Here is a 14,114-nt window from a genome sequence, read left to right as displayed (position 1 = left end):
CTCTCTAGCTGCCCAGCTCTTTCTCTGTCCCTCCTAATTTTTAGCCCAATTCCAACCTAATCTGACATAGGGAGAAGTCTCAGAAAAACCCAGACCGTGTTGCCCCTGAGGAAAAAGTAGTTATCACACCTCCTAACCTGTTCTGACAGGCAACAGCCAGTCAGATGATCCGTATACATCTAACACTGTCAAACGGCCATACTACATGTTGCTTTTGACCTAACTGAATAAGGTAGGAATGAGAGAAGAATCTGAGGGTCACGGAGGAGAACTGGGGAGAAGACAGTTATGATGTGTCTAGCGAAAGTAGGAAATAAATACATACAAAATCCTGTAGGAAAGCAGCCTTTAATTCCAGTGCTCATTAAGCAACTTGCTTTTCAGTGTTGGTCTAATTTACCCCTTTCAGACTTTTGCCTTCAGTAAGTTCACTTACATTTATTTTCTACTTAAAAACAGAAATAAAAAATACATAATTATCAAACCTAGGTACATAAAAGAAGAATTAGAAGTGTTTAATGTACAGTATTAGGTAGTATTCAAATGGTATTGTCAGAACTGAAATAAAATTCTTTGGTGTTAACTTCTAGATAATTTCTATTTCCACTCTACCAGCTCTCTGTCACTTAACAGGCAATGCTCTCCCCTCCTTCCCTGGCTGGGTAGTCCCACTCTCAGTGTTTTGCCATCTCTGGCATCCAGCTGATTCAGCTCCTTACCCTTTCCCAAACATGGCCACTAGTTGCTGGGTTAGTTTTCTGTCAACTTAGGGAGTTACCGGCTCATGGAGAGATCAAACTAGACCTGGTACAGAGAAGAAAGTATCACAAAATGGATGGGAGCGGACAAGGCAGTGGAGCTGTGCTGTTCAGCGCGAGGTGACTATTTATTAAAACAACTCAGCTCTCTCGTCTAACCACAGCCCAAGTCTTACAGCTTTTTTACAAATTTTGTTTAAAACTCAAGAATAGCTGACCTCCATGGACATTTGTTCTACTACATTTTATTCAGAAATCTCCCATAAAGCAATTCTTTACTTGAAATTAGAAAGGTCTTTCAGCCTTCAAGGGATACAGCAAATATCTTTTTGGAGTGCATCAAAATTATTCAGGTATAGAAAATAACAGAAACTCAGATTGGCGTTTCTAAATGCTAATATTCAGGTTTTCCATCTTAGTCCGAAGTACATAAGCTCCATTTCACTCAAATGCTTTCAAAGTGTGCAACAGTCCCCAAGTATTAGTAATACTACAGTTCTTGGGTTTTTTAGGTAGGCCCAAAGAAACAAAAAACCAAAGTTGCTGAATGATTGACATGTGCATCCCATTGTTTTAATGTGGTATTTAGCATCCTGAGATAAATTTGAAACATTTATCTAGATGTATTTCATAGTCTTTATGTATAGAAGAATTTAAACAGGACAGGGATGCAGGGCTTTTAGGAGCATGGAGAAAAATAATCAGGGTATTTGCATCTCTCTCTCTGGAAAAAATAATAGGTAGCACAAATCTAGTTTTAGAAGCAGAGATTTAGCAATATATTGACATATTGAATTTGATTTGCTTGTCCCGTAATGGGGCCACTTCAGGTAAAACCCACTTCTTAATAAAGAGATAAATCATAACTGGTGATTTATTACTGCAAAAGGAGAGAAAATTAAAGGCTTTGCCACGACAAAGCCCTAATTTCAGGTTCAAAAAAGGAAGAAGGATGTATGTAATATTTAGGTTGTTTTCAATCTTTCTTTTTATTCAAAAGATGAAAAAGTAAAGAAATCCTAGAGCACATGAAAAGAGTGCAACTATCCATAAAAGACCTATTTTTAAAAAGCTTTGCTGTACAAAGGAAAAATCTGGTTGGGAAAAATAACAATTTATAAAAACACAAACTAAGAATTTATAGTTTTGTCACAAATTCAGGAGTATGATAAACATGCATATTTGATTTTGACTTACGTATATGAAATAGTGAGCTCTGGAAGCTGAAGGTGAAGCTTCAGCTCTTGTAGTTAATATGAGGTTTTCAGTAAAGCCAGGTTTTCATCACTGTTCACTTTACCAATAAATATTACATCAAGAATTCAAATGTCCTCTGATATTAATTATTTAATATGCGATAACTTCTACCTTTGTTTGATATCATCCACAGTACCTTTCTTTTCTTTTTGTTTTACTAGTTCAAAACTAACTATGAGAAGAGAATGTTTAAAGTAGATATCCCACCCAACGACACATCCACAGTGGCTTCCATAATAAGCAATGTGTCAGAAGCAATGGAAGCCCTCACCCGAATGAAAGAGGAAATAGTTCCTGTCCCAGGTTCTGTAAACGGAGTGAATGCCCTTGGCTTGGTGGTTTTTTCTATAAGCTTTGGCCTGGTGATTGGAAGCATGAAGGAGCAAGGTCAGGCATTAAAAGACTTCTTTGACAGCCTGAATGAGGCTATCATGCGATTGGTAGCTCTAATCATGTGGTAAGTGCCTCCTTGTTATATTCTGTGTTAAATCATTAATAATATTTTTTCATCACGGACATCCGCTGCATAGCAAGAGTCTATGTTTGGCAGGAAGTCAGATAAAGCATTTTAACTGTTTTCTAACTTTTTGGTAAATGAACCAAGGAATTGTAATTCCCTACGTTCATACATACCCACCATTTCACAAGAGTGATTAAAAATCAGGGGCCATGGCAGAATTTGCCAAGCTCATACAGGCCCATTCTATATCTTTAGAAATAGACAGCAATCACAGCAAAGTTTCCTTGTAACTTATCCTGATTTCACTAAAGAAAACTGATAAACCTCTCCTATAATCTTATCTCTACACAGTAAGGCCTTGTTATCATTACTTCACACCACAACTAGTTCCTGCAATTGTGCAGCATATAAATATGACCTTGTATTTTAGCTGGACTGCTCAGATAGACATCATTTTTGCTACTTTCTTTGTTGTCTTCAACAAATAAATAAAACCAAAGTATTTTCCCTCAAGCATTACCTGTGAAGTCTCTTCAACAATGAAGATACAGTATTTACTAGGTAAAATGTTGAACTATGACAAGAAATGTCTGAATTGTCTAGTTGCCTTCTTTACTACAGCAGATTGCCTTACCAAAAAAAAAGCTAACATAAAAAAACCCTACTCAACAGCACATCCACATATGTTTAGTACAAGATGCAAAACTAGAAATAAGTATATTTTTCCAATAAGTAAAATTATATTTTACCAGGAAACATCTACAGAAAGCAAAAGTCTTTTCTTCTTCCTCGCAAGTACAGTTAAGATGATAAAAGAGTGGGTGAGAATTGTTACTTTTGAGAAGTTTCTACATAGATTTGATGGCTAAAAGTGTTATTGAGATATGCTGGATAAATGGTGTTCTATGGTCACTCAGTATAAAAAGATAAGAGGAAATTCGTGGAAATAAGGCTGCATCAGAAGTCCAGAATTATGTTTCTAAAGATCTTAATGAGTTTGACACATACAGCTAGCTCTTCATTTGTAGCTGTGCTTACCAGATAGGGAAAAGTAGCTTTTACCACCCTTGCAGCTACTCCACAATGCAGCCAACCTCTATTATAGAGGGAGATTCCTGCTATCGAGGTAATTTATCCTGTGCCCCGCTGGGAATGGCCAGAAGCAGCTTGAACACTTGAATTCCAAAGGGAGCTCATCTCTCCAGATGTCTGAAAGGCACACTATAAATGTTCTTCTCCTGACTTTCTCCTACCAGATCCTGAATCCAACAGAGCCTATCAGAAATGGTTACTGCTGTGTTTACATCCAGCTTGACTTGCTAAGAGTTAAAGAGTTAAGATATTTAACTCCTTCAGAATAACTACGGTCATCCAACCAGTAAAATTCTACATGCGTGCATTTAAACTAAGAAGGTGTGGTGGGGGGATGCCCTTCTACTTTGTTCAGTACAATATTGATTTGATTTCTTACTTGCAGGTATGCTCCACTTGGAATCCTCTTCTTGATTGCTGGAAAAATTGTTGAGATGGAAGATATGGGTGTGATTGGTGGTCAGCTTGCCATGTATACTGTAACAGTTATTATCGGTTTGCTAATTCATGCTGTCATCGTCCTACCTCTTCTCTACTTCCTGATCACTCGTAAGAACCCTTGGGTGTTTATTGGAGGACTGATTCAGGCACTAGTTACAGCTTTGGGAACGTCTTCCAGGTACAGTACGGTATTTTAAGGCAAAATAATTTTTAGTATTATAGGTCTGAGAAACAATTTTGTCTAATGTAATTGGTTAACTCCATATTCATAGATAGCAAATATTCATTTGGACACTTTATTTCAGTTCTGCTGCTCTCTGATATAGAAGACTATAACCATTATTTTGACTTGGACTGTCTATTTTCATCTTCTGTGAGAACCCTCAAGCAGGGTTGAAATAGGTCTGTATGGTTGGAAGCCTTGTGACTTTGATTAGCCTTGGTGTTAGAGATTTGTAAGTGGTTTGTCATGATTTTGTGTATGGCAAAAAGGCGAGGCAAACAGGAATGTTTGGGGGGATTCTGAGAGGGAGTCTGAGAGCTCTTCTTTACAGGTGAAGTTCTAGGCTCGAAATCATAATCTACAACAGAGATGTCACTTTTGTCTTTGTTGATAAATTCAGAGGGCCTTCATATGAAGAAAAAAAATGTTCATCCCTATGATAAAAGGAAACATTATTGTATCGAAATATAAATTTCCTGTATCATATCACCATTCATGAAAACACCTTCCATTTTAATAAATTTTAAAAGTGGCCCCTAAAGATAGATGTTTTCAGTTCACCATTCACCATAACTATATTTAAGATACTAGTGTATGGGTTTATTTTAAAGATCTGGGTGAGAAGCTATTTGGATCATCAATGTGGAAATCAGTGATCTGAATGAAAGATAAACTCAGCATTGATAAAGATTCCAGAGACATGAAAGTCTGTGAAGTAGTTAGCAATGAAGAGGCAGATCACTGAGAGAGAGTAATCTAAATTGCTGGGTGTTGAAAAACCTCTTTACTTTGGTGTAATCAGATGTAGAGACATATCTCTAAGAACAAAGAGTACAAAGCACGCTTACAGAATGGCCACGTTACCCTTCATTCTGAGGCAATGCCCCTGAAGAGGAATTTGGTGTCTTATTGGCTCACTGGGCATTCCCAGTGAGCCAATATGAAACAAAAGTGATCAGTTGGGTTGATCCTTCAGTGAAATGACTATTTATATGACATTTGGATGTACCAACAGGGGAACAAGATTAAGGTGGTAAAGTAATGTAACCATCCATCAGAATGCCTTGCCGAGGGGATCCAGCAAATAGCTATGAGAACTATTAAAGGAATAGAAAACACACTGAAGGCTTGAATAGCTCTATTTGTTTAAGAATGAAAAACATTGCATAGGAGTGATTTAATCCGAACCCCTGGCACCAAAAATGGGGAACAGGAATTTTTTAATAGCTTCTTCTGCCTAGCATGCCAAAGTATAACAAAATCCAGTGACTCAATACGGAGGTTAAACAAATTCAGACAAGGGACCATGTGGAGAATGACAGTAATTAACCATTGGAAAAGCTTTCCAAAGGCATCAGGAGAAGGTCCACCATTAGAAGTGTTTAAATCCAGCTTGAGTATTTATTTTTTAAATAGGCTAGTAGTTCACATAAAAATTAAGTCATCAAAACCCACACAGACAATTTGAACAGCCAATTGTCAGACAGTCTCTTTTGTCATTATAATGCATGACAATCTTTTTTATCCCTCTCTGTAGAATTTATAGTGTGTATTATTTTCTTTTTTTTCCCCCAGTTCTGCCACACTACCTGTTACATTTAAGTGTCTAGAAGAAATAAATGGAGTAGACAAGCGAGTTACAAGATTTGTACTCCCAGTCGGTGCTACAATTAATATGGACGGAACTGCTTTATATGAGGCTTTGGCTGCAATTTTCATTGCACAGGTTAACAACTTTGATCTGAACTTTGGGCAGATTATCACAATCAGGTACAGAAGCCATTATTACTTACATCTAATAAAAGCACCTTTGTGATGACTCCTTCTTGCTAGTATATGAGATTAAACAAAAGCGTCTAGAGCTAAAAGCAAGAATTACAGCTACAGTAGCTGAATAAATGTAATAATTTACATCTGCACAGAAGAGGCCCACAGCACATATTCTCCATTAGGTAAACCTTTAAGAAACTAGCATGACGCACCTATCGCTGGACTTAGTACAGCCATCAGGAGCAGCTTTTAACAACTTCTAAATTTTCCTTCTTAAGATCTCACGCAGCTGTTGGGAGCTGTAGACTTACAATCAGTACCAGAGAGCTAAGAATGCATGTACAAAGCAGCACCGTAAGAGCAGCACAGCGGCACGGCACACAGCTAACGCTGGGAGGGTAACGCTTTTCCAGTCGTGATGGCCTCAGGATACAAGTAAAGCAAGCAATACCTTTCATTAGACCAATGGATAGAGCTGAGAAGATATAGAGGTGTTTTCAAATACACAGGCCTTCACATCTCAGAGAGAACAGCAAACAACGCACCAATCAGTACTGCTGGATGATAACTGATCCGCAGTAATTTCGTTATGTTAATCAAACAGTTTAAGAGGAAAGGGTGATGGGTGTATGTGCGGAAGAGAGAGATGTCAGCAGGGGGGAAGGGGACACTGTAGAACAGAGAGACAGATATTTATCACTCGGGAATATTGAAAGTTCAGATATGGTGAACTGAGAATGTAGATTTTCAAAAAGAAATACTTCCCTCCATAAAACCCATCTGCTTAATTGAATATTCAACAGGAGGCAAAACTGCTTTCACACTGTCATGAGGCAAATCCTGAGTCTGAGACAGTAGTTTCACACTCATTAGTACTAGAGCTGCTCACTGCCAAATCACTTGACAGAATAAACTTTTCCTAAATCAGGTGTGAACAAGCATATCTCTGTCAAGTTACTAGAGTGTATGATTCAGAGTTTCTGCCAGCTTTCTGCTTTCTGCTGGCTGAATGCCAGCTTCCGTAGAATAGATGATACTGCACCTAGTGTAAAGGTGTAGTGACATGGACAAACAATACAAATTCCTGTATTAGAGTTGCCAGGACAAAATTACCTCCTCAGCTTTTCTTTTAACATGTTTGAGCTGGTAAAGTGAATTTATTTAATAGGTGACAGCAGGTAGCTGTAATGTTTTTGACTGGCCATTAGCATCCAGCAGGGGTACTATCTCACAAAACCATGTTCCAGGGTTCTGATTAAAGGTTAAGTGTAAACATTTTGGATTCAGGTGCACACTCCCCTAGAACTGTGCAGCGTTCAGATTAGGGACTGTGCTCATCTCTTTTTATACTACTGGGAAACTGCTTTTTTGCTTCGTATCTGTTTTTAATGTTTGCCAGATGATAAAGAGAGTTTATTGTGGAAGTCAATTAATTGCTCTTGCCTTCTCTATGCACAGCATCACAGCTACAGCTGCCAGCATTGGGGCTGCAGGCATCCCTCAAGCTGGACTGGTCACCATGGTCATTGTGCTTACCTCAGTAGGTTTGCCTACAGATGATATCACCCTTATCATTGCAGTGGACTGGTTCTTGTAAGTATTTTTGATGGAGCCACTAAAGGCTTAGACCGTATTTAAAATCACAACAGTCAGGGACGTTCTGAAAATACTGTGATCAATAGGTTCCTTCTTCTGCTATGGAAGTTAGTTGGAAAAAAATGTTAAAAATCACCATTTCTTGCAACTGAAGTCTTTTCTTAGAGCAGATAATGAGGCGTGTTACTGAACGATGGTTCCTTTTGCATGTAAAAGGGTTGCTTAGAACCTGGATCCTTAGGGTACTAAGAAAACTTTCAGACACAATGAATATAATTCAGTTATTAAAGAATTGCTTTAGTTTTTTTTTTTTTAATATATATATAGGCTGTTAATGAAAACCTTTCCATCAATCAGGCTCAGAGTATGGAAGTTCACTGACTCAGATCTGACCCAGTTCATTGCAGCCCTGCTGCCTATTTAATCTGTGATTCTGTGACTCTGCAATTCAGGAAAGGTTCATATGTATTCCCCATGGACACAGAAATGAAAAACTTCTGAGTAACTGTCCTATCCAGCCAACACAATGTATTGCCCTTCAGTTTCTCCATCCCTCTGTCTGCAGAAGACTAACAGCTATAAGTATATGGGGAAAACCCTTAGGTCTAGGAACTAAACTACAGACAGAAGGCTTCCTCTGCCCTCTATTTCTGACAACTATTAATTATAGTTTCCAGAGGATTCTTCCCTCTCAAAAGAGCCCCAAAAGAAGTTGTCCATCTCTTTATTAGAACATAATGTCTCCAAATGGTTATCTAACCATACGCCCATAGCCTTATATAGGTGGATACTCACCAAGTAAGGAGCCAGTCACTTCTTTTCAAGCTGCCTCCTGCATCTTCTGGGCAGAGATCTTTAACAAGGCTGAATTGTTGTAGTTTACTTTGAATCATTTCAGCAGAATTTCACCCTAAATTACTGCCTATAGTTTATGGTCATGAGGGAAATGACAGTAAGAAGGTAGACTCTCACTGGCTTACATCTCAGGAGGATATAAACCCAAGTCACTATAGTACAGAAATGCCTCCAAGAAGCACCTACCATATGGTCCCTTTATCACTCTTATTGCACATCAATTATTTTTTGCTGTGAAGTTGCAAATATTAACACATTTTGTGTCTCTAAATCCTGGTATACTTGTTAACTTTTATAGATGGAATCATGGCATTAACTGTTCAGATAAATAAATACATATAACATTGTTGAATCATCTAGTAGCTATTTTCAAAGGCCATTTTAACAACTAGTCTGCATGCATCCCTGAGCAAGTGATAGAGTCAAGGCTGATCTACTGTTTCTTCCTAGGGATCGTCTCCGTACTACTACCAACGTCTTGGGAGACTCCATTGGAGCAGGAATTGTTGAACATTTATCACGGCATGAACTGAAGAACAAGGATGCTGAGATGGGTAATTCTGTGATAGAGGAAAATGAAATGAAGAAACCATACCAACTGATCTCACAAGAAAATGAGAGTGAGAAACCATTAGATAGTGAAACCAAGATGTAGGGTAAAGAAGGCATGAGTCCAACACTACAAGTGTGGAAAGCTTATACTTTTTCCAGCCATTTATATCTTGAATTCATCAAGCCCATTTAGTCTTCATTTTCTCCCTTCATGCTAGCACTGGAAAAAAATTAATGAAAATATATTCCAAATTAGCAGTGATCAAGGTATATGTTGGCTTCCCACTTAAAAAAAAATTAACAGGCAACACAACCGGTCCTGCTAGACATGTGCTAACTGAGGATAAAAAAAAGAGGGATCATCTATTAAATCATAAAACATACCAGTGTATATGTCACTCAGTCCTGTAAATGTGATTTTTTTTTAAGAACTGGAAAGTAAAATAAGATAACAGAGCCTGAAAATGGTTTTATTTTTTTAAATACCTGCTGCAAATATCCTAACGTCTATAAGCACACAATCAATGATTTCAACTTGGTAAGTGCATCCTGCTAATTAAATTAACATTTTTTTCACTTTTTTTATCTGATGCTATTTTTCTATAGTGTCACATCCTTTTTCTATTACTAGCAGCACAACAAAAAGAAAGATGTTAAATGGAAAGATAAAAAAGGAGAAGACATACAAATCAAAACAAAACAAACCCCAATCAGCACTTTTATCAGCTGAGCTGAAATATCATTTCTGAGAAAGTGATTTCACCTGGACATAATTTTTTCACGTTAGCCTCAGCTGATCTTGACAAAAACTTAGCAATCTGCTCCTGTTGATTGCAGACATTTATGTATGTACGTATAAACACACCTTCATGCCCTGGATTTGCCTCCTTATCTTCAGTGCTGCAACTCAGTTGAACTCTCTATGTGCTTAAGTATTCACAGGAGCAAAGCCCTAGACTGTGTTGTCTCTGGGACAGGATATGTGACTTCCTCTATGTTTGAAAGGAACATAGCATGCTGTGGATATGCCAATTATCTGTTTAAGAAGCAATAAGAATAGAAGACAGTGCTAGCACTTTGCAGAAGGTACAGAAGGGTGAGATGCTCAGATCCTCCTAGGACTGGATTTGAAATCAGTCTGTGCTGAATTGCACAGCACATTGACTGATCAGTCAGTGCTGGCATTACTAGAGTCCCTGAGACCCAGAGGAGGTTTTCCATCTGGAAACCTCCCAAAATGCTTGGTCATTCCATTGATAAGCAATGAAGCTATTAGCTGGGTTTATATTTTTTCCATCTGGAAAAGAAGGCTCCCTATCTTAATGTGAAGTTTCCAAATCTTTGTGTGTTGGTCAGCAGTATCTCAAAAATAAAAAAGTAATCCTTTAGGAAGTAAAACTAATGGGTGCTTTTTTTACTTTTTACTAGAAAAAATATATAAATTACAAAATAATAAATACTGTAATAAATGTTGAAAATGTAATTAGAAAGGTTTTTTAAAGCTCAATATTGTTGGTTTTCTTCAGGGAACAGACAAGGAAAGAATGAAAAAAAGGGAGATTATGCAGTTGTAATCCTGTGGCTTTCTTGCTTTCTTTCTTTTTTTTTCTTTTTTTTTTTTTTTTTTTTTTTTTGTCTGTTTCAATATTATTCCCTGATGAAACTCTTTTCTAGAAATCCAAATTATATATTTTTCCCTTTTTACCTTGTATTATTATAGGAATTAAACTGAAAAGTTTTATAATGCAGTTACAATTTGGGGAATGAAGAACTATTAACTGAAAGGCACGCTACTGTTAAATGATCTTTCTTGTTCAAATATTTGGTTTTCTTCTTTTTCCTCCTTCCCCTCGCCCTTGAAAAAAAAAATATTCAGATGAAAGAAATGAATGATGCAAGGATTCCCTTGCAGTGTCCCAGCTGCTACTCAAAAATGCTCAAGATGTTGCTTTTGTCACTAAAAGAATATCAGTGTGGTGTTCAAGTAACTGTAGCAAAAATGTCAGTACACTGTTTAAAGGCAAATCTTTTCCCATGTTTTGAGTAATGAGGCAAGACTGTTTTCTTAAGACTGACAATTCCTGCCCGTCGTCTTCAGCTGAGTAACCTAGACAATACGGGCAGGAAATCTCCAGTGAATGAAGTAAGCAGGGTTTAATACAGAGTATTGAGCAGTCAGACCTACAAAGCTCTAAATGAATCTCTGACTGAAAGAAAGCAAGTGTGGGTTTTTGTTTTTTGTTGTTTTTTTTTTTTCCTAACAGAATGCAGACCTAGAATACAGACAGACATCTGATATGTAATTAGAGATATTTTTATATAGATACTGTATTCAGAATGTGTGTATAAAAGTTAACTGTAGAAATTATGGCTTAACAATTTAATTTTTGTTAAGATTCTGTTTGGAAATACATTGCAAAGTCTTAATGTAAATGGCTGTCTTTCTATGACATCAGCTGAGAAAAATGAATTGTGTCACAAAGTATGTGATCTTTTTTATACTAACTTTGTTTCTTATGGAAATCAGGTATTATAGAAAGATTCCTTTCCCTATCCCTCACTGGTTCTGCATTGATATGCACCCAGAGTGGATTGAGAAACATTACTTTGTAGATGTATTTTCAATAAAAATAGTTTTACATTACTGCTTTTTTGTGATTTCTTTCAAAGACTCCGTAACAGAAGGAAGTTCAGAAAAACTCAAAGTATACATTTTCATTATATGAGATTTCAGGAATTTCAAGCTATTTTACACAGCATAAGTGAGACTGGACAGAGAAAGGAATGCAAGGAATGGAGGGGCAGGGAGGAATAAAAAGAATCAAAGTTACTCCATCTGAAGTTCATCCAAATTCAAGTATATAAATTCATACTGATACATGGAAAATATTATATGATTAAGCATTTATAATGGCTTTCTTCACTGACTCAGCTACAGCAAAGCTGCCAATTCATTTTGCATGTGTCCAAAATTCAGAAAGTCTCACGGGGCCGTGGCTGGAAGTAAAAACCATTGACCAGCATTATTTCAGCATCGTAACATTGTAGTCATCTTCTCATCACTTTTCTCGGAGAAATGGTTGCAATGGTGTCAGCGTTCATCTGGCAACAACTTCACTTATCAGAGCTATCATCTGAAGGATGAAGGACTGGGAAGGTGTAAAAGACCTGAGCTGAATTACTTGTATCTGGGAAGAGGTGTTGGTTGGAGCGCGCAGAGGCAGCAGGGAGAAGTCCTGCCTTCCTGAACACAGACCAACCAATCCCAGCACAATGACCCCCATTAATTTGCCTATGATATTTTGGATGAAAACAATATATAAGTGCAACAAGTTTTGTAAACGTTTTTTCAGAGAAGTAAGATAGGATGTTATAAAGGACATGAGCATGATTTTGCCTAGTTTTTTTATAATAACCTATGCATTTATTTGTGCAATCCAGTTAAATATCTTTGTGTTTTTCGATCTACTGTCATGATGGGAAGAGCTAAAGACAGAGGTTTAGGGTAAGACTTGGAGGTCTTAGTGCCACACTGGCCCCGCTCACTATTCAGTGCCCTACAGGAGAATAAAGACCTCTGGTACTGCATAATTTTTCAGCAGTGTTTTCATTTGGAAGTTGGGGGACAGAACAGCCGCAACATTCTGACGGAAGAATTTATGTCTCTGTAACAGCATGTGGCCAGTATAAAGCAAAGTGACTATGCATGTGGAAAATCAGCTACTGGCACAGGAAGGTGGTCTTTTTTGAAGGACTGGATTTGCACAAATGATATCTATGTTCCAATGTAAGCACAAATGATGAGAAATTTACGGCATTTTTAACATGTGTTTAATATAACAAAATGGAAATGGTACAGAAAAGTATATCTTGCTTCTAATGGGATCAACAATGCGCACTATTTCCCAGAAAATAAATCTGAGATGAACGGATAGATCACTCCCTGGCTGGGTTTCTGTGTCATCATTTTATTAAGAGATCAGCTTCAAGTTGAGCTATCGAATAATAAACTGGGAGATGGAGAAAGATGTCTACACCTCCACGCCAAACTAAAAACACAGACTTGCAACATCAGGAGGCAGTAAGATTGCTCCTGATAACAGAGAGCACTGTAGTCAGACTACATGATTCTGTACAGTGAGCCCTTTTCTTTCCAGTCTTCCTCCATCCCACTCCTTAGATGTATTTAAGATACCCAGAGGTTATCTAAAATTCCAAAATTTCAGTACAGGAGCACTTGCGTCTGTAACCAAAGTTTTTCTTCAGCATGCTTCATTACACAACTAGGGCTGCACAAATAATTGATTTTTCACTTCAGTGACAGAACTGAAAAACTGGGGAGAATAATTCTCATCAGGAAACAATTTTTTATTGCCTTAAAAAAAAAAAAAAAAAAAAGAATAATTTCTGTCAGGTATAATGAAATGTTTCATTCTCCACTTCTTGAAACATCCTATTTCACTTCTGGATGGCTTTTACTCTAGCTTAAATTAAAACAAACTCAGCTGTAAAATGAACTGTGAAACAAAACTCCGAACTATTTTGTTAGGAAAGTATCGAAATGAAATATTCCAACTTTCATATCACCTCACTCTAAAGCCAACTGTAATTACAGACATTGGCACAGATTCACAAGTACTTGACTCAAAACTACATTTTTCAACAATGTATTTTTATATGAACAGTTTTTCTTTGCTCTTTACAACTTCCTTTCTCTGGATATTGCACATTTTTCTGCTTTTCCTGATTGCTCAGATTTTTTCTTCATTGTACTACTGGTTTTTGGAGTTTTCTAAAACTCCTTAAAAATCATAACAAACAACTCTCTGTTTCCTGATATTTTCTCCAATATTGTTATTATTGTTGCTCCTAAACTTGCGTTCATATTCTGCTTCTTTTTTTCCTCAGTTCTCTCAATTTCTAGTTCCCCATTTTCTCCAGTTTCCATATTCCTCCCTCTAGCTGTCCTACTTTCTCTCATAGCTCTACTCTTCATTTTTCCAATTTTTTCTCCAAGAAGTCCACTATAGTGAGTCTTCGTAAACCCAGATTATAGTCGCGACAGTATCTTCGGTTTCCTCCACGACCTCAGACAAGTCTCTCAGCCTTT

The 14,114-nt window shown here is 37.3% G+C and overlaps 1 protein-coding gene across 4 annotated transcripts in view; it reads left to right on the top strand.

Moving 5' to 3' along the window:
- Positions 1 to 9,121, top strand: part of SLC1A3 (solute carrier family 1 member 3) — a 57,359-nt gene extending 48,238 nt beyond the window's left edge. For 2 of the 4 annotated variants that reach the window (XM_062599109.1, XM_062599107.1), the window contains 5 exons: positions 2,177 to 2,472; positions 3,953 to 4,186; positions 5,807 to 6,001; positions 7,460 to 7,594; positions 8,903 to 9,121. In XM_062599109.1, the coding sequence (XP_062455093.1) occupies positions 2,177 to 2,472; positions 3,953 to 4,186; positions 5,807 to 6,001; positions 7,460 to 7,594; positions 8,903 to 9,107 (1,065 nt within the window). In that variant the 3' untranslated portion in view covers positions 9,108 to 9,121. The remainder of the gene's footprint in view (positions 1 to 2,176; positions 2,473 to 3,952; positions 4,187 to 5,806; positions 6,002 to 7,459; positions 7,595 to 8,902) is intronic. The other 2 variants (XM_062599110.1, XM_062599108.1) reach the window with 2 other exon arrangements.
- The last annotated feature ends 4,993 nt before the right edge of the window (positions 9,122 to 14,114 follow it).

Source organism: Rhea pennata, chromosome Z (assembly GCF_028389875.1).
Source record: "Rhea pennata isolate bPtePen1 chromosome Z, bPtePen1.pri, whole genome shotgun sequence".
NCBI lineage: Eukaryota > Metazoa > Chordata > Aves > Rheiformes > Rheidae > Rhea > Rhea pennata.
Note: the sequence above shows the minus strand (reverse complement) of the source record. Positions and strands in the feature narration are given on the sequence as shown.